The following is a 22,633-nucleotide window of genomic DNA, read 5'->3' as shown; positions in this document are numbered from 1 at the left end:
AAGTTCTTCTCAGTTCATGTATGTTTGCCTTAATAGAGTTTAAAACAGTAAATGTTCTTTAGACCTTCTACTAAAATCGGTGCAATATTCTTAGCAAATCGTGGCCCAAACCCTGGCATCAGCCAATGCATTCAGTGCAGTGTGAGGGCCAGTCCAGTGACATCAATAAGTCTTACCCAGCGCCCCCCAACCCCCAGCCCCCCACCGCTGTCTTGAGCATGGCATTTAGGCTGTGTTTGTGGAATCTGCAATGCAAGGTTTGGTTTTCTCACAATCCTGCTATTAATTTAAGTGCAACTTGGAGATCCAAGAGGGGTAGGTGGCCCATGATAAATAATTGATGCTTTTGAGTTTCTCTACAGGAAAAGGAAAAGCCTAAGGGTAATTCTCTTTACTGCCTGCCATCTACCTCTGTTGAGGAAGGTGATACACAAATTCCATTCCCCACTCTCTATCCATCCACCCCTTTACTGCCTGTTCTGTCATTTTGCAGATCACACTCACTTAGCATTTCATTTGTGCCAGAACAGGTATATGGGCCTTACATGTATTAACTCACTTAATCCTCACAAAAACCCCATGAGGTATTGTTATTACCCTTATCCCTACTTTACAGATGAGAAAACAGAGGCACAGAGAGGTTTAAATCACACAGTTAATAAAGATCAGGGACAGCATTCAAACCAGTCAGTCTGACATTAATTTACCCTCTCAGTATTTTAATTTCCTCATTGGTAGAATGAGATAAAAGTATCTACCTCACAGAGTTCTTGTAAAGATTAAATTAACTAATATAAGTAATCATGCCTGGTCTAGAATTAGCATCATATAAATCTTAGTTATGACTAGCTTTCCAGTATTATCCCTATGGAGAAATTACGTTTCACATACATGACTTTTTGTGTGTGCAGGGTCACCTCTCTCACTTATGTCAAATACTGACTGAGTTGCTTCACAGCGATGAGTGTAGAACTCATTCATTACCCCAGAAGTTGAGCAAATATGTATTGATTGATCCTGGGTCAGAGACCATGCTAGGCCCTGGGGCACCAAGAGAAATGAGACACAATACCTGTCCTCAAGGAGCTGACAGAGAGTGGAACCAACAAGAGCATGACAAGCAATTCAATGCAGTTTGGCAAATATAGAGGTGACAGTGGATGTTTTCCCAGGTGGTTTGGGTAAAAGGTATAAATAGATTAAGAAAGAAATAAGACAAACCTAAGAAGAGAGAAAGCCCTGAGACCAGATGAGGGTCTGGCACTTAAACTCTTAGTTTGGCCTTGGTGTGTGCAGCTCGTCTTTTCCATGGCACCTTCCTTAGGGTGATTAATCAGTAAGAAATGACTCGCTGTGATCTGAACCAGTACAGGAAGTATACATCCTTCATGTTACTTAGATTATTTTTTCCTTTTGTTGTGACTTTGTGTCACATGAGAATAAGCATTCAAGAAGATTACACAGGTCAATTTTTTAAACATAGAAAAGGTTGTCTTTTATTCTAGGTTGGTTAAATCACAGCCATTCAGGGAGATTAAATGGGCTTTATTATCTAGCTTGGCTTGAATGCTGGTGTCATTATTTCCTGCCGCTCTTTGTTTTTGTCATCTCCTGCTTGCATCACTTTTCCTTATCTGAGCTTCCCTTTCTCTAACTTCCTTCTATGGTTTAACTTTACTATGATCAAAAGAACACATTTTTTCAATACACCTGCTTGCTTTTTTCTAATCTCTGCCCCTTCTGAGTCTTGGCTATGGGCTGAGCCAAAAAATAGCCTCTGATATCAGGGGCCATGGCTGTCAAAAACAATCTTTTCAGAAGAGCAAACAGGGAGAGGAGAGGCCAGGCCCTGGATTGTAAAGCTGCTGTTACAACCACTGAACAAGGGCTTTTGCATTCTTTACTTTGCCTCTTCCTGGCTGAAAACTCACAGTAGTTGTCCTAAAGCTTTCCCTAGAGCATGAGCGATAAGAAATCTGGACCTGGAAGTATCACCTTTCTGGAGCAGGAAAACAAAGGGGCAACACTTTCCCAAGATGGTGAGTTTCCTTGGGGTTTCAGAGTTTGAAAGGTCCTTGCTTGGACAGACTGATCCTGTGTCTGCTATGACACTAACTCAGTGTTTACGCTCTGACTTGGACACAGTTCCCACCCCGTGCACTCATTTGTGCTTTTCTATGTGTTGTGGTTGCTAGGCAATATAAAACAAAAATGTGTTTGAATTCCTGTGTGGGAAGAAAACTTTAATGCTGCTTTGATCTCCTACAATTCAAATGACAAATCCACTTTTACAGGATTCAGTGTAATTGAACAATTCATTATAGGATTTACTGATGACTGAACCTGTGAGACTAGGATAGGGTGGGGGATTTGGGGAATATTTGGCAAGAGGTCCTTGAAGCCAAGAGTAGACGGTTGATAGAGAACAGGATGCTTAGCTGCCTGGAAAGCAGAATAAGGTGTAATAAGATGGGTCATGTACCGGAAGGTCAGCCAAGCAAACTGACAAGTGTACAGAAACCAAGGAAATAAGAAAAGTGGAGAAAAAAATGTGAATTGAGGAGATGAAAGGGAGGTGAGAACAGCCAAAAGAGGAATTGATGCCCTTGGCAAGAGGAGATGATAGGGGAACAATTTTGAGAAATCTGAGATTCTTCTGACAAGAAAATGGAAGCTGTAATTCCTATTTTCTGGTCTGGGGAATTTGTTAGCTTTTAACATTTGTCTGACTGTTCTCAATCACATTTGAATACTCATTGTCACCTTTTTAATTGGCAAAAATCACTTTGAGCTTATATCAATTGCATTGTTTATTAATGGGGTTAATAGTACCCAGAGACAGTGAGATAGGTCATGAGGCCATGGACTTTCAAATGAAGCATGAGTTCCCATCCCAGTTCTCCAGCTCCAGCCTGCTGGCCTCTGTAAATGAGGACAGCAATACCTGTGTAGCATTGTGAGGATTATGACTGCAGAATCCTGGGAGATGGTGGGTGCTCAATATATAGCCTCTTCCCTTATTATTTGTTATTGCTATTATTTCACCTGAAGACAGGGAGATTGACCTGATTATGCTTTAAGCCCCTTTTCAGTTTTTATAAGATTTCTCAATGATTTAATTCTGATGTGAGAAATGATGAGTCTTTTGACCATACATTTTGTTTATTTATTTATTTTTGGCCGCGTTGGGTCTTCGTTGCTGCGCGCGGGCTTTCTCTCTAGTTGCAGCGAGCAAGGGCTACTCTTCGTTGTGGTGCACAGGCTTCTCATTGCACTGGCTTCTTTTGTTGCGGAGCACGGGCTCTAGGCACATGGGCTTCAGTAGTTGTGGCATGCAGGCTCAGTAGCTCTGGCTCGCAGGCTCTAGAGTGCAGGCTCAGTAGTTGTGGCACACAGACTTAGTTGCTCCGCGGCATGTGGGATCTTCCCAGACCAGGGATTGAACCCATGTCCCCTGCATTGGCAGGCGGATTCTTTCACCACTGCGCCACCAGGGAAGTCCTGACCATACATTTTGGACCAGAAGATGTCTTCCAGGTAATCTCATCTGTGTCCATTTTTAAAAATTGTGCATAACAAACCATCCCAAAGCCTAAAGGCTTAAAATGACTTCCATTTATTAGCTCACAATTCTAAGGGACAGCCGTTTGTTCTGGGCTCAGCTGGGTGGTTCTCCTAGTCTTGCCTGGGATCACTCATTTGGCTCCAGTCATCTGGCAGCTGGATGGCATCTGGATGGTCTAAGAAAGCTTCACTCACGTCTCTGGCAATTGGTGATGGCACTCTGCTGGGTCCTACTCTGCACATGAACACATCCTCCAGGAGGCTAGCCCGGGCTTCTTCAGACCAGAGAATCAAGATTCCGAGAGGGAGAGGGCAGAAGCTGCAAGGCTTCTTGAGGCCTAGGCTCAGAAGCCTCACAATCTCACTTTATCATTTTCAATTGGTCTAAGCAAGCACAAGGCCAGCCCAGATTGAAGGGGGCAGAGGAGGGACAAAGTCACTCCACGAAGGAGTATACCTTCTGCCATGAAAGGAACCATGGACGCCTGCTTTGTAAACAACCTACCGTGTCATTTAACTCTCTTTCACAGGTGAGAAAAACAAAGCCAAGAGAGTTAAATATTTGGCCAAGATCACCAGCTAGAACCTGACCCTCATTCAGTGCTCTTTCAACTATCTGATGGCAGCTCAAGAACAGGCCAGAGTTTGGCTCTCAGGGAGCAGACAAGTGGGGCCAAAGACTGGAAGATAAAGAGACAACTGTGTATCATTTACTGAGCACATTCTCAATGGTTAGTACATAATTAGTCATCAAAATAGAGATGAGGGGCTTCCCTGGTGGCGCAGTGGTTGAGAATCTGCCTGCCAATGCAGGGGACACGGGTTCGAGCCCTGGTCTGGGAAGATCCCACATGTCGCGGAGCAACTAGGCCCGTGAGCCACAACTACTGAGCCTGCGCGTCTGGAGCCTGTGCTCCGCAACAGGAGAGGCCGCGACAGTGAGAGGCCCGCCCACCGCGATGAAGAGTGGCCCCCGCTTGCCGCAACTAGAGAAAGCCCTCGCACAGAAACGAAGACCCAACACAGCCATAAATAAATAAATAAATAAATAAATAAATAAATAAAATTTAAGAAAAAATAGAGATGAGGACAGAGACCTGCTCAGAAAAAGTTGGACAAAGAAAAGTGAGTAGCAAAGGTCGGCAAGGGCACAGTGGGGGAGTACAAGGAAGATGGGGAGATGGGTTCATTACTCAAGGATGGAAAACAAAGGAGAAGAAATTTAACATAGAAGGAGGAACCTCAGAGGACAGACTCATTCAGCAGGTGCTAGAATGGAAAAAGACAGCACACAGCAGACTAAGATTCCTGTGAATGAAGAAAGAGCATTTTGACTTGGAGCAGAGGGCTGGGACTACGGCCCAGCAAGAAGAGACCTGATTTAGTTTAATCAAGTTAATCAGCCTAGGGGTAGAACAAGTTACATGTATAGACAGCAGTCCCTTGTGATATGTTGAGTCAAGCTGCACTAATGAAGCAAATAATCTGTGTACTGGTGATTTGTCTATATGTATGTTGTATGTCCTTTGTAACCTGGAGGTTATTCTCTTGGGTATAAAGTGGACTGTGTGCTCTAAATGACTGGCTGAATACATAACAATCCAAAATAGATGAGCAAGAGCCCTGTACAGGCTGGCCATGAACTTGGTTCAACTCCATTTGCAAGCAACTGTTATCTCTCTCAGACTAAGGCTAGCTGAAACTTAAAATATTGTCTTTTTAAGTTTCACACATCAAGATACCCCTGCTTTATGTTCAGGTTTTCTTTTTTCTTTTTTGCTAATGTTGAGCTAATTTGATGTTTTATTTTTTAAGTAAATAAATGAGTCTAAACCACTGGTTTTACAATTGGTGTGCTCCTTTTAGTACAAGAAGCTCAGTCAACCATTATAAGTATACAGACTGTATTTTATAGTGCACAGGGCTTATGGGTATATAAAGCTTAAGGCGGTAAATTACTGATGCCTAGAGTAGACTTTTATGTCATTCATAGTTTCCCTTCCTGGGTTATCCTTACTTCAAGGGCCAGAACTATTTATGTTTACTTATTTAGTAATACGTAAACACAATGCCATTTTTTTACTACCTTACCCTTGAATTTTCTCACTCTTGGCTGTACATGTTCACCCACTTCCCTGCCAACCTTGGAATACTTCTGCTTTAAAAGCCACTGGATTTCTTCAAAATCTTGCCCTTTCACGTATTTACATATAACCACTATCCACATTTCATTTCTCATTGTCTCCTGGAGACAAATATTAGCATAAACTACAGATTAATTTTGTTTTAATCTACTCTACTCAGAATGAGGTTTATATGGCTCAACATTCAAAATTTAATCAGAATAGAAGAAACCTGGGGGAAATAACTAAAGCAAATAAGAAAAATAGTTCATATTTTTATTAAACATGCCACATTCCAGTGAAAAACTCTGAGGCATTGATTTATAAATTTATAAAATGTACAATTGCCAAAACACAACATATGATTAGTAAACGGATGTATGGGAAAGTGTTCAAACTTCACTTATCAAAGAAATGTAGCATTTTTTTTAAGAAGAGAAAACAAAAATTCTTAAAAAGCCGCCCACAATTCTAAACATGTACCTTGCAAGTATTAAATTCAGAAAATAAAAATACTCAAAATAATAATATTTAGTCTTCCAAGGATGCCCGCTGGCAGTCTTGTACATTGCTGGCATGAGTAATATTGCTACAGCCATTTTGAGAAGTACTTTGGTAGTGGTATAAAGAGTCACAAAAACATTTTGACTCTTTGGTCCTATAATCCTACTTCAGCATCTGTCAGGGGCACTGTAAAAATAGAAAATGTGCAGTGATGTTCATTAAGCAATACTTATAAGGGAAAATCACAATGTTCTGCACCAGAGGAATAGTAAATAAATTATGGAAATCCTAGTAGTTTGAATATTATGCAAATATTTAATGATTGCTCCAAAGATAAGTAATGTTGAAGGTGTCTTATATATAACCTTTTTGAAGATTATACATGCATTGTGTGAATGAATGGCATCTTCTATGCACCAATGGAAATTAGGAATTGAGGAATCTTCCTTGATATGTCTCTGTCCCTAACCCTCCAAAGTCATTTAATCATTTGGTGGACAATTTCACCCACTAAGTAGCTCTGAATACTTTCTACTTTTCTTCCGCTTCATCACCACCATCCATGTCCAAGCAAACACCTCTCTCTCTCCTACACCCTATAAGTACCCTGACCACTCTCTCTTGTTCCCCACTGGAATCTTTCTCCACCTGCTGCTAGGATGATCTTTTGTAAAAAAAATTTATTGAGGTATAATTGACATTATTATCTAATTTTAAAAACTTTTTTTTTTTTTTTTTTTTTTTTAATTTATTTATTTATGGCTGTGTTGGGTCTTCATTTCCGTGCGAGGGCTTTCCCCAGTTGTGGCAAGTGGGGGCCACTCTTCATTGCGGTGCGCGGGCCTCTCTCTGTCGCGGCCTCTCTTGTTGCGGAGCACAGGCTCCAGATGCGCAGGCTCAGTAACTGTGGCTCACGGGCCCAGCCGCTCCGCGGCATGTGGGATCCTCCCAGACCAGGGCTCGAACCCGTGTCCCCTGCATTGGCAGGCAGACTCTCAACCACTGCACCACCAGGGAAGCCCTAAAAACTTTTTTTTATTTTACAACATTAGTTTCAGGGGTACAACATAATGATTCAATATTTGTATATATTGTGAAATGATCACCACAATAAGTCTAGTTAAAATCCGTCACCACACATAGTTACAAACTTTTTTTCTTGTGATGAGGACTTTTAAGATCTTTACTCTCTTAGCAACTTTGAAATATTCAATGCAGTGTTATTAACTATTGTCACTATGCTGTACATTACATCCCCATGACTTAATTATTTTATAACTGGAATTTTGTACCTTTTGACCCCCTTTACCCATTTGTCCCATTTCTGTCACACACACCCCCCACTCCCCGCACCTCTGGCAATCACCAATCTGTTCTCTGTATCTATCAACTTGTTTTTGTTGTTTAAATTTCACATATAAGTGAGGTCATATGGTATTTGTCTTTCTCTGACTTATTTTACTTAGCATAATGCCCTCAAGGTCCATCCATGTTGTTGCAAATGGCAAGATTTCTTTCTTTTTATGGCTGAATAGTATTCCATTGTATATGTATGTATAAAGCCACATCTTCTTTATCCATTCATTCATTGATGGACACTTAGGTTGTATCCATATCTTGGCTATTGAAAATAATGCTGCAGTGAATATAGGAGTGCACATATGTTTTCGAATTAGCGTTCTCATTTTCTTCAGATAAATACCCAGTAGTGGGATTGCTGGGTCATATGGTGGTTCTATTTTTAGTTTTTTTAAGGAACCTCCATACTGTTCTCCATAGTGACTGCACCAAGCTGCATTCCCACAAACAGTGTATGAGAGGTCCCTTTTCTCCACATCTTTGCTAACATGTTATTTCTTGTCTTTTTGATAATAGCCATTCTGACAGGTATGAAGTGATAGCTCATTGTGGTTTTATTTGCATTTCCCTGATAATTAGTGATATTGAGTATCTTTTCATGTGCCTGTTGGCCATCTGTCTGTCTTCTTTGGAAAAATGTCTATTCAGATCCTCTGCCCAAATCAGATAATTTGCTTTTTTGCCATTGAGTTTTATGAGTTATTTATATATTTTGATAATTAACCCCTCATCAGATAATATGATTTGCAAATACTTTCTCCCATTCAGTAGGTTGCCTTTTCATTTTGTTGGGTTCCTTTGCTGTGCAGAGGCTTTTTAGCCTAGGTTGATCTTTTAAAAGTACAAATCTGATGTGTCATGCTCCTGCCCAGTCATCAATGCTTTCTCGTTGCTCCAGGACTAAAGGTCCAACTGCTTAACCCAAGCCCCAGTGTTGCATGATCTAGCAGCTGCCTTTCTGCTCTCCCCTTCAGTTAGTCTTCTCCACCGCCACATCCCAGCCAGGCCGGCCTCGTTTCAGTTCCTTGCTTCTTGCCTTGGGGGCACTTACTCTATAGCTGCTACCCCTCCGCCTGGAAAGCTCTCTCCCAGAACCGTCTACCCGCTACCTTTTGCTTCATCATTCATCCTTCAGGCCGTATGTCATCTTCTTAGGGAAATATTTGCTTCTGCCTCATATAAGCAGGGCCCCTTGTTATATGCTCTCATAACACCTGTTTAATTTTTTATAGTTTGCCCCCACTCCTACCCCAGCAGAATGTAAATTCCATGAGGGCAAGGACTTGACTTGTTCACTGCTCTTTGCCCAGAGTTCAAACATGTGTTGAATGAAGAAATCATACTTACCACTCTTTGTTATCTTATATTTGTATAATTATTGGACTCATATCTGTGTCTCTCATTAGGCGGTAAGCTCTCTAGGATAGTAGCTATGTCAGCTCTGCTTGCCATTGTATCCCTGCATCTTCTCTGCAGGAGGCTTTCCACAAATATATATTTAATACATTTTATTACAACCATGTGAAAAGTGCAGAGGAAAAGATCACATCAAAAGGGCAATACTGATTGCATTAGGATTGTGAAAATATGACTGATTTTTTCTCTATCTACAAGAAACATTACAATGTAAAATGATAATATAAATAAAAACTCACATTAAAAAGAAAAATATATTGTACTTATCGAATAAACATAATTTTACAAAAATTAAAAGTGGAATTGATACCTGTAATTACTCTATTCTAAGAGACCAGGTGTTTGATTTTTTTCCCTAGTGTGTCTAAATGGGTGCATCATTTTCACATAGCTATAAGCATAGATAAAATGTTGTACTTTGTTTTTTCTGCTTCATGTTATGTCACATGCTACATTGCCTGAGTAATTATTTTTAGCAACTGCATAATGTTCAGTTAAATTAATGTACTTTGCAGGGGGGTGGGGAGCAGGAGGATATTTCTTTAAGATACATGTCCTGGAGTAGAATTCGCACTGTCTGAGTATTCACACAGAGGTACAGATTTCTGACTTCATTGGCCAGATGTTAAAAAGAAACAGGCAGTGATGGATTTGAGTGCAAGTGTGGAATGAGTGCTTGAGATGAAATTAAATGAAGTGTGATTATTTTAAAAGAGAGTCAATGTTATATGGAGGCTTTAAAAAAAAACAATAAAGTTACGTTAATTAGAGAGTTCCTAAGTCGGGTAGCTTGACTGTCCTCTGAAATGAGAAGAATGTGTTGAGAAGTGGGCAGGGATGCTGCTGAATGTTGGGGTCTGATAATTTGGAAGGGTTTTTCAGGAACTAGAGGTCATGTACAAGTGTGGGACATTAGGGAATTTCCTGGAGGTCCAGTGGTTAGGGCTCAGCACTTTCACTGCCTGGGGCCCGGGTTCGATGCCTGGTTGGGAAACTAAGATCCTGCAAGCTGCGAGGTGTGGCAAAAAAAAAAAAAAATATATATATATATATATATATATATATATATATAATATTAATAAATGAGGTAGTAATAAGTACCTGTGGTCTTTTAGTCTGTTAGTAAGAATAGTAGCAATAGAGACAGGAGTGACCAGGTGTCAGAGGGATGGCAATGGCAAAATGGGAGGCACCAATGCAAATTATGTGGACTAGACATGATGATTACTGCGTAGTGCTTTTCAAAATGCAAGTCTGGGCAGGATGGCCTCTGGCTTCCCTCTTGATTATTTTATAAAATGACAGTATCATAGCCCCAAGCAGGAGCCTGACTTGCAACCATCACAGTTCATTGCCCTTAACCCCAAATTAGCCATTCTGCAGCTGTCTTGCTCACCACTTTCTTAGGAATACAAACTCTCTAACACTTGTGCTCCACAGAGCACCCTGGATAAAGGGCAACTGCGGAGTCACGTGAAATTCTTTCCAAAACAGCAGAACTTCTCGAGCTTGGGGCCCAACAACCAGCCTGGCTTTTTCATCAGAGCTTTGTCAAGCTGACCACTTGATGAAATTTGTCATTATGTTCTTCAGACTCCCCTTTCTGCTTTATTTGCCTCGGTCCAGGGCAGTCTCTCTCTGGATTAAATATTCTCTCATTTCCAAACAGTTCTAGGGTCCTCCTGAAATGGAGCAAATGATCTGCTTTAAAAAAAAAAAAATCACAACTGATGATTTAACTAAGGACTTAGAGCAGCATTTTCATTTGAAAGAAGACTAAGCAGGTAAGGGCAGGGGAGAAGGAAAAAGAAATAATGGCAGAATTTCAGTTCTGACATTCTGGAAGTGTGGGTCAGACACATCTGTGCTTTGGATGACCTTTCCTATCCATCTCAAAGCACACTGCCCTTACTACTGAGCATTAGTCATGTCCTCATTCATGGGCTTTTGTGTTTGTGTGTTTAAAGAATTCCATTATCTAAGACCATTACATTCAACAATTTCTTTTCTGCATGTAAGCTTTTCTCTTTGACCACTGAATGGGCAAGTAAGGACCCTATCTGTTATATTCACCGTTGAATCACCATTGCCTACATGGGACCTGTTACATAAACATTGCTCAATAAACATCTAATCGTTAACGAATGAATGAATGAGTAATCAGAACTAGAATATTCTAGTTTCCCCATGTCATTAAAATATCTATCATTCAATTGCATTATTAGGTCAGTTTTGCACAATGCTCAACCCACGTTGTCCTCAGAAACTTGATTATTTCAACTACTAGCAGACACTTTTAGATTGTCATCGAACTTAGATGATAACAGCCAAAATACATCCATGGTGGTGAAGAGAAAACTCTGACTAGAGCCAATTTTTCCCCTGGACTTATAGTTTATGCAACTCCTCCACTAGGTAAAGTTTGACCCATCACATGAGTTTGCACTTCATGTGAAGAAATTTAAAGCATGCATTGATATTTTTGTTTTATTTCAGCAAACTCCAGAAGACAAAGAGGCATATCAGATGGCTTCAAGGAGTAACTGGTGAATGGTTTGAAGAAGTTCAAAGGAAAAAGTTTTGCAATGAAACAGATGTTAGCCAAATGTTAAAACAACCAGTTACATACAGACTGAGAAAGGGGATGGCAGAAAATGGTGAGACCTTAGGGCACCTCATTGTAGATAAGGGCTCAGTGGGATCTCCAATGTAACCAATCCATGTTTAGGACTATTTTTAAATCATAAGGGGCAAAATTCACAATAAAAAGAGTGAACTGAAAATGTACTGTACTGTCTTGAGGGTATGTTTTTAGTCAGGCAAGGTAGCACAATGGTTAAGAACACAGGCATTGGTATCAAAAAGGGCCTGGATTCAAATCTGCACTCTGTCTCTATATTCTCTATTCTATCAGAATTCATGTGACTCTGTTCAAATTACTTATTCTTATTCTCTATAAGCCTCAATTTTCTCATCTTTAAATGGGTATGATAACACCTACCTCACAGGGTGGTTGTGAGAATTAAATAAAATAATACATATAAAGTACTGAACTCTAACACAGTAAGCATGTAAATAAATGGGATGATGGTGCACAAGGAGGGGGAGACAGAGGAGGAGAGGGAAAGGAGAACAGGAAATGAGGGGGGTTAGGAGGGGGAAGGTGGTAGAGAAGCTGCCACCCTTCTGGTACTTTGGTAACTTAAACCCCATGAATGAGCTCAAACAAATGCCTTCCTTGGACATTCTAACTTTGTGATTACCAGCATGTCTCTTAACCTTCACCAATCGCTTATTTTTTAATCTGTAAATGAGGATAATAAAAACTGCTTTCTCAGGACTATTTGAGAATAACAAAGTACATTAGAAATTTTAAATAGTAAAACAGTGTAAAGTATCTCTCTACTGGTAGAGTCACATTGACTGCTTTTGTTATATGTTACTAACATTAGTAACATTGAGAAACATGTAACAATATATCTAAACTTATATATTGGAAATATTTTGCAACTCCCATAGAAAAGAAATCTATCTAAAAAGTTCACAATTCAGATTTTTAGATTAACCCCATGTATACCATGATGAATTTCCCCTTACCTTGAATTCCTCATTTAAAAACTCAGCATGTCCAAAAGTATTACAGTATGATGGAATTGGTATATGTTGAGCGTGCCTTAGAATTTGTAATACTCATATATAATATCATATATTATCTATACATATATATTATACATATTTATATTACATGCATACCCACATATAAACCGTATATGTAGCAAATACATATGCACAGAGATTTTAATGGGAATAAGGGGCACTCTAAAGGGCTTAATTTCCTTTTCCTTTACCTTCTCTGATATGAAAAGTCACGTAGTCTATCACCATGTTTTTAAAGCTCCAAAATAAAAATTTCTGAAGGATAGGGTAGTTAAGAGCAGCACAAGAACCGAATGAGGTCCCTAACGCACTACCTTTGGCGTTGGAGTGCCGTGGGGAAAACACATTGAGAAAGTGTCCCAGCTGGTAGGAGGGGAAGGACGTCCTGCAGAGCTGCAGGCCCCAGCACCTACTGAAAGACTCCCCACTCTTTTTTTTTTTTTAAGTAAGATGTTAGCTATGAGTTTTTTTTTCTTTTTTTAAAATTTATTTATTTATTTATTTATTTTTGGCTGTGTTGGGTCTTCGTTTCTGTGCGAAGGCTTTCTCTAGTTGCGGCAAGCGGGGGCCACTCTTCATCGCGGTGGGCGGGCCTCTCACTGTCGCGGCCTCTCTTGTTGCGGAGCACAGGCTCCAGACGCGCAGGCTCAGTAATTGTGGCTCACGGGCCCAGTTGCTCCGCGGCATGTGGGATCTTCCCAGACCAGGGCTCGAACCCGTGTCCCCTGCATTAGCAGGCAGATTCCCAACCACTGCGCCACCAGGGAAGCCCAGACTCCCCACTCTTAGTGAGGCTCCTCCGCTCAGCAGAACCAAGAGGCACAGGGCGCCCCCTAGTCCCGAAGTCTTCATGTGGGGATGCCTGCGTTCCTAGACTGCACGGGTGGGGGTGTTAGTTCTCCAAGAGTATTTACCTGGAAATATTAATCATGCAAATTTTTTACAATTTTCTTTTAGATCCTATGGAATTACAAACATCAAGATCTAAAAATATACCTAATCAAAGAAACCCAACATCCGTTCCTTCTCGGCTGAGCTTCGGATCATCATTTGCTTCCCTGTTCTCATTCAGAAAATCCAGAAAGGAGACTTTAAAGCTTCAACCACTGGGAGAGAAAGGGTGAGTTAAACTCAGCTCCTGTGACAGCTCATTAGTTATCTGATACCAGAGCCCACCAGCCTGTTTTGTGTTCAGAATGTTTAATGTTTGTTCTTAGAATTTAATTTCAGATAGTAACAAAGGAAACAGGGCTGAGCCCTTAAAGGGACAAAGTCCTTATGAAACTTTGAAACTGGGCTCATCTGAAATCCAACTTCTAACCAACTGCACAGGTCTCAAGAGGTGGACATGGTGAATGATGGATTAAATGTTGAGAAATAATTATTGACAGTTTCTCCACGCTCCAAGAGCCTGGTCTTTGCCCTGGTCAGGAAGATACATTTAAATTGAAACTACTCCTTACTTGGGGAGTATGTGTGTCGGGAGAATTGCAGTATAAAGAGTAAATGAGCATAAATGAGATGAGCAAAGAGTAGAGGAAAACTGAATTATGAAATGGAGAAAAAATATATTACCATCATTAAAAATATTGAGGACAGCCATTCTTCTGTAGTTGCTTGGAATTTAAACTTAAGGTGAAGGAGGGGAAGCTCTGAGAGCAGTGGAGGTATTGTTCCAGATGGTTCCCAGTTGAGAACTGTGTAAATCAGTTCATCTTGACTCATTACGTTGTTGGATTGTTTTGTGAAAAACAAGCAAGGCTTTGCTTACATGCAATTCGCTGACTGCTAAATATTTTCAGCACGTCTTCCTGGTTGAAAAGCTTCCCACCCTCTTAAGGTGTTGGCTTGGCACATGATGTGTTCCGTGAGTGCCATTAAGAGTGCATTGCAGCTCTAAATAAAAGGTGTTGGAGGTCACTCTTGCTGAAAAACAACAGGCAGCAAGCAGCTTGGTGAAGCATGCAATGAGGCTTCTGACTCGTAGAGGAGCTCTTGGGGGAATGGAAGGTTTTTGCTTCCAGCTTTCACCTGAGGCTGTTTTTGTCTTTGATGAAATAGTGAAGAGCTGAACAAAATGTAGATTTATGTGATCGTTTCTACCAGAGTCACTTACGAGGAAATACTCTTCAAATAGGTGAGTTGCTTTCCTTTGTAAAAAATGTTTTAAACACTAGTAATTCTCTCATTTGAGAATTAAAAATTGAGGAGTATTTCCTTTATAGGAAATATTGTTTTTAAGGAGAAAAGAAATATTCCTAATGTGTAGTGTGGCTGAGACTTATGATGTACTTTGTGTTTTAGGTAATTTTCTTCAAGGCAGAGTTTTATTGTAGCTGAACAATCTAACATTAGTAAACTAGGGAAAGTTGAGGAAACTGTTAACTCTATTGACAAGTTATTTCCAAGCTCATATTGTAAGTTGCTGCCAAAGTGGATCAAAGAAGATGAAAGATCTATAATCTTCATTCTGGGTCTCATGTATTTTAGTTATAGACCAAATTGAAAAAAATGGAACTCTTGCAAAATTCTGTTTAGCGATTGTTCTTCTTAAATATCACAATGACTTGTAGCTGTCTTTTAGCCGGACAAACACAGGATACAAAAATGAAACAAATTTTATCCTTTAAGCATGTGTGTGTGTTACAGTTTTCAGAATTTGCCATCTTTAAATACATTTTATGTTCAAACTGTAAGCGGGAATAATTGTGCTGGTGCAGAATGTAATGAAGGTACTGTTTTGTGCTCCTAATAGGTTTCAGAAGATAAAACATGAAAACATGCCCTTTTTATTTTTAAATATGAATGTGACCTAAATATCTGGATCTAAATCCTGAATGTGAATGTGTGTGCTGGGGGAAGGGTGTTTTTAAGGGAGCGTAGCACTATGGTAGGACTATAAATTGTGTGTCATACGTTCCGAAGGGTCCTTTATTCTTAAGTAGAGCTTTTTTCCTTCGGCAGTTCTGATTTTCTTCAAAATACAGAATCAAGCTTCAGCATGCAGACTCTGGTTCAGGAGCTCCTCCTTGCCTATAAGCGCAGTGGGAGGAAGTGACAAAGAGCCCCAGAGGGGAGCACTGTCATCCTGTGCGAGGCAGGTTTCTACTTGCTGAAGCCATCAGGACTCGACTTTGTCACACTCTGTCCTCTGGACAACAAGTCAGCAAAGCAGTTTAAGAGGTTCTTCTGCAAAACACAGAAAGAAAGCCAACCCCTAGGAAGCCATGGGAACATAGTGACTTCATTAATTTATAAAAAGGCAAAAAGTTTTGCTATTTCTGATTCAAATATGACTACTGAAATTTCTCCTCCCAAATTTATGTACTTCCCAAATTATCCCATTATTATTTTAATCCTATTTGTAAATGATTGAACCGTACTCTCTATGACTCTACCACAGCCCCAGGAACAAAGAAAAGTTTCCATTCATGTTTTAATTCATTTATTGCTAGCCAAAATTTCAAGAAAACATACATATACAATTGTACCTTGGTATCTGCGGGGGATTGGTTCTGGGAACCTCCTGCGGATACCAAAACCCACAGGTGCTCAAGTATCTTATGCAAAATGTACAGTTAGCCCTCCATAGCCACAGATTCAGCCAACCAGGGTTGCATCTGCGGTTAGTTGAATCCGCAGAACCTGTGGACACTGAGGGCTGACTGGATTGTGTATCTTTCTCCTAATATTTCCCTGTAAGTTATGTTTCCTTGTGTCTTGTTTTGGGGTGTTTATTGCCTGAGATATGGTGCTCAGTCCCCGCCACAGAATTTCAGTAACTCCGTCGCCTCCATGTAGTTCAGCAAGTACCGAATAGTGTATTTCATGAGCTTATAAATACAGCCTTCCTGGCTGCCCAGCAGTATCTACAGTTACTTTTTCTTATTCCAGACCCCCGGTTATTCCACTGATGCACCCCTCACCGTGAATAGGTGATGTGCCACTCCCTGTTCCATGCACCAGCACACTCCACAATGAAGTCGTCCCTGCAAAGGGGCCCCTTCATGTCTACACACATTCTTAAAGCTATGAAGCCATGTGCCACCAGTTCATGATGGTGATTTTAGAGATGTTGATTGTTTTCCCCTCTACACTTTCCTTTGTTGTAGTCCTAAGGACTAGGGCAAAGTGGAAGTACAAGAGAACTAGTTCATAAGACTCATGAGTGATGTTAAAAAAAAACAAAAAAACAATGGGCCATGTAAATGTGCCCTTTATATTGCAAGGTATTACAAAAATAAAGAGCTATTAAAAAAAAAAAAAAGACTCATGAGTAACATGTACAGTTAAATTTAAGTTGGCTTCTTTCCTTTGAGGACCATCACAGTGAATAGCATACAGTAAGTACTCACCACACAGCTGTGATTATAGAGTGACAGCTGCTCTCCTGGAGTGAGGGTATGCCTGCCCACTACCCTGTTCCTTTCAGATGATTTTTTTACCTGAGGATGCAGAGTTTTGGTGGGTGCCCAAATTTGCCTGATCTATCATAGGGTGTACACAGCCTAGGCAGTCCAGTTTACATAAGCAAAAGATCAAATGCTATTTTGGAAAGTTTAAAAGACAGATTATTGTTCTCCCTGGATTCTGTTTTCTGTCTGTCTGTCTCTCCCTCTGTCCCTCTTCCTTTTTCTCTCTTTCCAAATGTCCTACTATGCTGCCTTCCTTTTTCCTGCTAAGTGACTAGGCTTCAGCTGGAGGACACAGGAATGTAAGACACCTAGATCAAAGGAGAGATCAGAGTAAGCAAAATCCTTCTTTGGAAATTCTCCTTCAGTGATCCCAGGTGTGGTGTCCACAGATAAACAGTAGGATTGTGGTGACAGGAGGGAGAAGCAAGACAAAGGGAGTGGTTCCCAGATGATCTGGTTGATCATTATTAGAATTTCATCAGCATTTTAAAATAATGACAGATAACCAGGCCCCAGCCTTGAGATTCTGATTCAGGCCTGAAGTGGGGCACTTTATTTATTTTTAATTCCCTAGGATATTCAGATGCTCATCCAGGTTTGGGAGCCATGGCGGCAGAGCTTCCTACCCCCATTATGGCAAGGGCCATCAGAATTCCTGGCATGGTACTAATAGCTGAGGTGATAGCTTCTCTTTCATTTATTTATTAAAGTCCTACTCTGGATCAGATACTGTGTTTAGTGCTGGAGATAAAATCGTGAAAATAAGGCAAAGTCCCTACCTGGAGGACTTTAGAATCTAGTAGGGAACACCAGATGACTGCGTATGGTTGGGCAGAACTCTAGGAAGTGCCGATCACAGCACGATCATCATGGATTTATTCGTATATTCATTATGGCAGTTTTCTGGCAAATGACTGTAAGGATCTTGAAGAAGCGATGCTCTTTAGAAAACACACAAGGATGACCTCTGAGTGACAGCCTGGGTGACAGCTGAGTACACTGATGATTATGGTATTATATGGTGAGTGCTGTGGTGGGTGCATGGTATTCCTACCATGAGAACATTATAGGAGAAGCAGTTAATTCAGACTGTAGGATACAGAAGCATTCCTGGAAAAAGAGAGCCAATTTCTGAAGGACACATAGGACTGAGCTAGGCAATTAAGAGTTAGGAGGTTGTGCTGGGCAGAAAGAATGATACAGCAAAGATGCAGAGACTGGAAAAAAGCAAGAACTCATCTAGGTCATTGAGGTTCAGTGACCAAGTATAAGGCGAGACTGATAAGAGGTGGGGTGGGAGTAGCTGGCAAAGGCCAGAACATAGGAACCTTATACATGCAATGCTAAGGAGCTTGGACTTGATCCTGTAGACAGCAGGGAGCCCTTAATCACTTTTTCTAATAATACCATTCCTTTCCTTATTATATGTATTATATATGTATATGTATTCCTTTATTTTATGTGTATATATATATATATATATATATATATATAAAACAGATAAAATCACCCCCTACCCACTGACCTGGACAAACACTAATTATTTTGGTGTATTTCATGCGTTTGTGCATGTGCATATTGTACATATTTTTTTTCATTAAACAGAGAAGTGACATAATGAGATTTTCATTCTAGAAAAATCACTTTAGCACAGTGGTTCTCAAGCAGGGTCAATTTTGCACCCCGAAAGCCATTTGACAATGTCTAAAAACATTTCTGCTTTTCATAACTGAAGGGTGGGTGCTATTGGCATCTAGTGGGTAGGGGTCAGAGATGTTGCTAAACATCATATAACGCATGTGACAAACCACTACACTGAAGAAATGCCAGTAGTACCAAGGCTGAGAAACTGCCCTACCTATAGCTGGTGAAGTGGGAATATATGTGAGAGATCTTTAAGGTATGGCTCAGTAGGACTTGTAAGCAAATGCAGATGAGATAGCTTTCTATCTCTTGAAATCACCAAGTCCAGAGGACTTTGACCAGCATAGCTTTTGTGATTGCACTGTTGTTTTTATTCACTCTACAAGTGAAAGCCTTTCATATCAGAAACATAAATTAACTTGAAGGCGGGCCTGGAAGTGATCATGGAGACTCTGGGCCTCCAAGCCTCCTGAGCACTATACCCTGCCTGCAACCTAAATCCACACGGCCTTGCACACTGTCAGGGAACATGCATCCTCCCACTCACAGCACACCCTCCCACTCGGTGACACTCTGTCCCAATTGTGCCACCTGCTACCCTCAGAAACTGATTCTTGCCCCTGCTCCCTTCACTCCAAATCAGACCAGGAGCCTGACGAGCTGTTAAGAGTGTTGAGCTGAGCAGGGACACCATGAAGCCGGCAGCTCCACAGGGCTCCGGAAAGAATATTCACAATCTGGACCTCCTCTTGGCTCCAGGCAAATTGAATTACTTGCCAGTTCCCGGCCTCCCTTACTCTCTCACATCTCAGGCTTGTGCTCCTGCTGTTCTTTTCCTCTCATACCTGTTCAACCACCGCCTTCTCTCCCTGTTGCCTTCCCGGTTCATCTCGGCAAGTGCTCACGGGCCCCTCTGCATTTTCAGCATATTTTACCTAAGCCTCTGTATTGTCCTTTTCACATTGTGGCTTGCACTTTGCCTCTTTATGTATCTAATCTTTCCTATCATAAAGCGTCTCAGAGAACAGGGTCTCTATCTCAGGCATATTTATTTCCTCCAAAGCACTCAGAATAGTGCCTAGCGTGTAGAAGACTTGCAGCCTCAATAAAGCTGTGTGAAAAGGAAGCATATGAATAAAAACAGTATTTTAACTTCTAAATATTATTAGTATCGAGCTGGTATTTCAGAATAATATGAAAAGAATCCATATTAATTTTAATTTCTGTTTAAATTTTGAGCTAAACTATAAAATACATGTTGGTATCTTTTAAATATAAAACTGTTTGGCCTCCCAGGTCTTATGCTCAACTTTCAAGAACCATGAAGCAACTAGGAGTTTGAATGAAGGAAAACTGCATCTTGCCACTTTCAATTGATCTGACCTAGAGTCTCAGTTTGTTTGATTCTTGATTCCATCTTGCTGTTCTCTTAGCGAAGGAGAGGACTTGATTTCATACAAGAGCTCTGAGTCATTATGGTCTATTAACTCTTAAGCTGCAATTCAGGCAGCACACCCTGGCATAGGATTATAGATTTTAAAAAATCCAAATTTATCTCAATTTTGGACCTATGTCTTTAAAATTTTTCACCTTCTACTGAATTCTAGAGAAGCAACATAAAAGCATAATTGTTCTCCTTCAAGATGATTTCATAATAAATAAGGCATATTTATAAAAATAAGCATCTTGAAGTCATCTTTATAAGGTTTGCTTTTTTAAAAAATTCCCTTAAGAATTGTTGAGTCTGGTTCTGACTTAACTCTCTCTGTAAAATAAAAATGTACAGAAGCAGAAAATCTGTTTCCCATTTACAAGAAAAGTGTGTGCCATACTGATCAAGAATGAGAGCTCTAGATTCAGTCAGCCTGTGGCCGGCTCTGAGCTCAGCCACTAGGTACCTGGTACAGTGTCTTCTAACTTCTCTGATCTGTAAAATGAGAGTTGTCATAGTATCCACTTGACAAGAGTAATGTATTTAAATGAGATAACATGCCTATAGAGCATGAGAATACTGCCTGACGCACAGTGAACACTCAACAAATATAACTGTTTTTGTAATTAAGTCTTCATGCTATGTTCAAGTACAAATCCACTATTATGTAATTTTTCTTGGCTACCTGAGTGACAGAGATGAAAAAAATTGATCCTAAGCAAGAATAGGAAAATGTTTCTGAAAGATTTTTCAACAGTGCTCTAAGAAATGTCTCCCTGCTAAGCATCAGAAATATATCTTCTCAAGATATCAAGATATATTAGCAAACATGCTATTGATTTTCCAAAAGTTAGGCACTTCTTCAAAGAAGTTATTTCAAATTCTTTTCACAGATGTGACGACCACATACCTCCTGTGTCTGTGAGGGGAACTGATTTGGTAAGTAACCAAAGAACTAAAGGTTATGCTGAAGAGCTCAGAATTAATGTAATTCCTGATTGGCTACCTACTTAAATAGAATTCTCACTGGCGCAGTTTGAAATTTCCTTGAGAAGCTTAGATTTCTCCTACAGAGTTCAAAGTTTCCCAGCTGTGCTCGGTTTCCAGTTGGCTGTGGTACTAAAATACTCAAACAGCAGGCTTTGCCAGGAGGAGTGAGGCCATTGTGTGTCCACAGAGACCATCGTTAGCATCTCTGATATTGTACCACGTGTCAGTCCTGTACAGCCCTAAAATGCTGGACAGAGGAAGAATTTATTTGGGAATAGCAGAGGAATTGCAATTTGGGGCATGCAAACTGTAGCAAGCTACAGGCAAGTCTGCTGAGGGTTTGGGGTAGGCTGTATTTGGGCAGGGAATGTAAAGAGGGGAGAGTTCAGTTTGAGTCTGTCAAAATCAATGGAGACCAGCTTTGAAAATTTCCAAATAAACTTCAAACCAGTGTGGGTCTGCACTAGACCTATTCTGGGCAAGATCACCATTTGTATTCAAAGAGGAAGCCACTGATAGGTGAGATGCATTTGGACAGAACAGGTTCACATGAGGGGACTGACCCAACAGGACCTCCACTTAAAGGGCTTAAAATTTAAATTTATCTCTGTGTTCACATGCTTATAAGATTGAGAAGCTTTAAGTTTTCTGTTTCTTACTTTTTTGCTCTCATGACTTTTGATCTACACACACTTGTGTCTTCCTGTGTAACTCATATGGTTTGGAGATGAAAGAAAGATGGAGTTTTGGAAGGTACCTAAGAGTGCAGGAGGAAGGTAGAGGCATTTCTCAATTGATGGCCCTTAGTACTAATATCTACCTTTCTCTCTCTTCTTTTTTCAAAAAGCATAGGATAGAATTCTGGTGAGGAGTGCATATAAACAGAGGTCTTTACTTCACAAACAAAAGTGAGCCTCCTTTCTTCTTCAGAGTAATGCTACTTCTTTCTAGATAACATTGAGCCCTATCTCTCTCCTTTATATGTTTGAGCCCCAACCATGATGCCAGCAGCAGCAGCTGCTACATTCTGATGGAGAACTTGCTATCATCCAGGTACTTGACATGGGTCACTTCATTTAATCCCCAGAGGTAATCTATGAAGTAGGTACAGAAGCGCAACTAAGAGTTTGCATGCCACAACTAAAAGATCCCATGTACCACAACTAAGACTCAGAGCAGGGCTTCCCTGGTGGCGCAGTGGTTGAGAATCTGCCTGCCAATGCAGGAGACACGGGTTCGGGCCCTGGTCTGGGAAGATCCCACATGCCACGGAGCAACTAAGCCCGTGAGCCACTATTACTGATAAATAAATTAAAAAAAAAAAAAAAAAGACTAAAGTTTATAAAAAAAAAAAAAAAAAGACTCAGAGCAGCCAAATAAATAAATAAATATTTTTTTAAAAAGAGAGAGAGAGAAGGAAGCTGCTATTTATACATTTACATTAGGGACTTCCCTGGTGGCGCAGTGGTTAGGAATCTGCCTGCCAATGCAGGGGACATGGGTTTGATCTCTGGTCCGGGAAGATCCCA

General features: G+C 40.5%; 1 protein-coding gene across 10 annotated transcripts in view; it reads left to right on the top strand.

The window, feature by feature from the left end:
* The window catches only part of EXPH5 (exophilin 5), a 74,308-nt gene that overhangs the window by 34,481 nt on the left and 17,194 nt on the right, over positions 1–22,633 (top strand). For 3 of the 10 annotated variants that reach the window (XM_036861098.1, XM_036861094.1, XM_036861092.1), the window contains exon 1: positions 14,530–14,760. Coding sequence is in view for 4 of the 10 variants with exons in the window: in XM_036861091.1 (XP_036716986.1) it covers positions 11,572–11,623; positions 13,581–13,743; positions 21,008–21,053 (261 nt within the window). In the remaining 6 variants the exon portion in view is untranslated. Of the gene's footprint in view, positions 1–11,462; positions 11,624–13,580; positions 13,744–14,529; positions 14,761–21,007; positions 21,054–22,633 lie in introns of those variants that run through there. The other 7 variants (XM_036861091.1, XM_036861090.1, XM_036861089.1 and 4 more) reach the window with 4 other exon arrangements.

This window comes from Balaenoptera musculus, chromosome 8 (genome assembly GCF_009873245.2).
Source record: "Balaenoptera musculus isolate JJ_BM4_2016_0621 chromosome 8, mBalMus1.pri.v3, whole genome shotgun sequence".
NCBI classification, from domain to species: Eukaryota; Metazoa; Chordata; class Mammalia; order Artiodactyla; family Balaenopteridae; genus Balaenoptera; species Balaenoptera musculus.
Note: the sequence above shows the minus strand (reverse complement) of the source record. Positions and strands in the feature narration are given on the sequence as shown.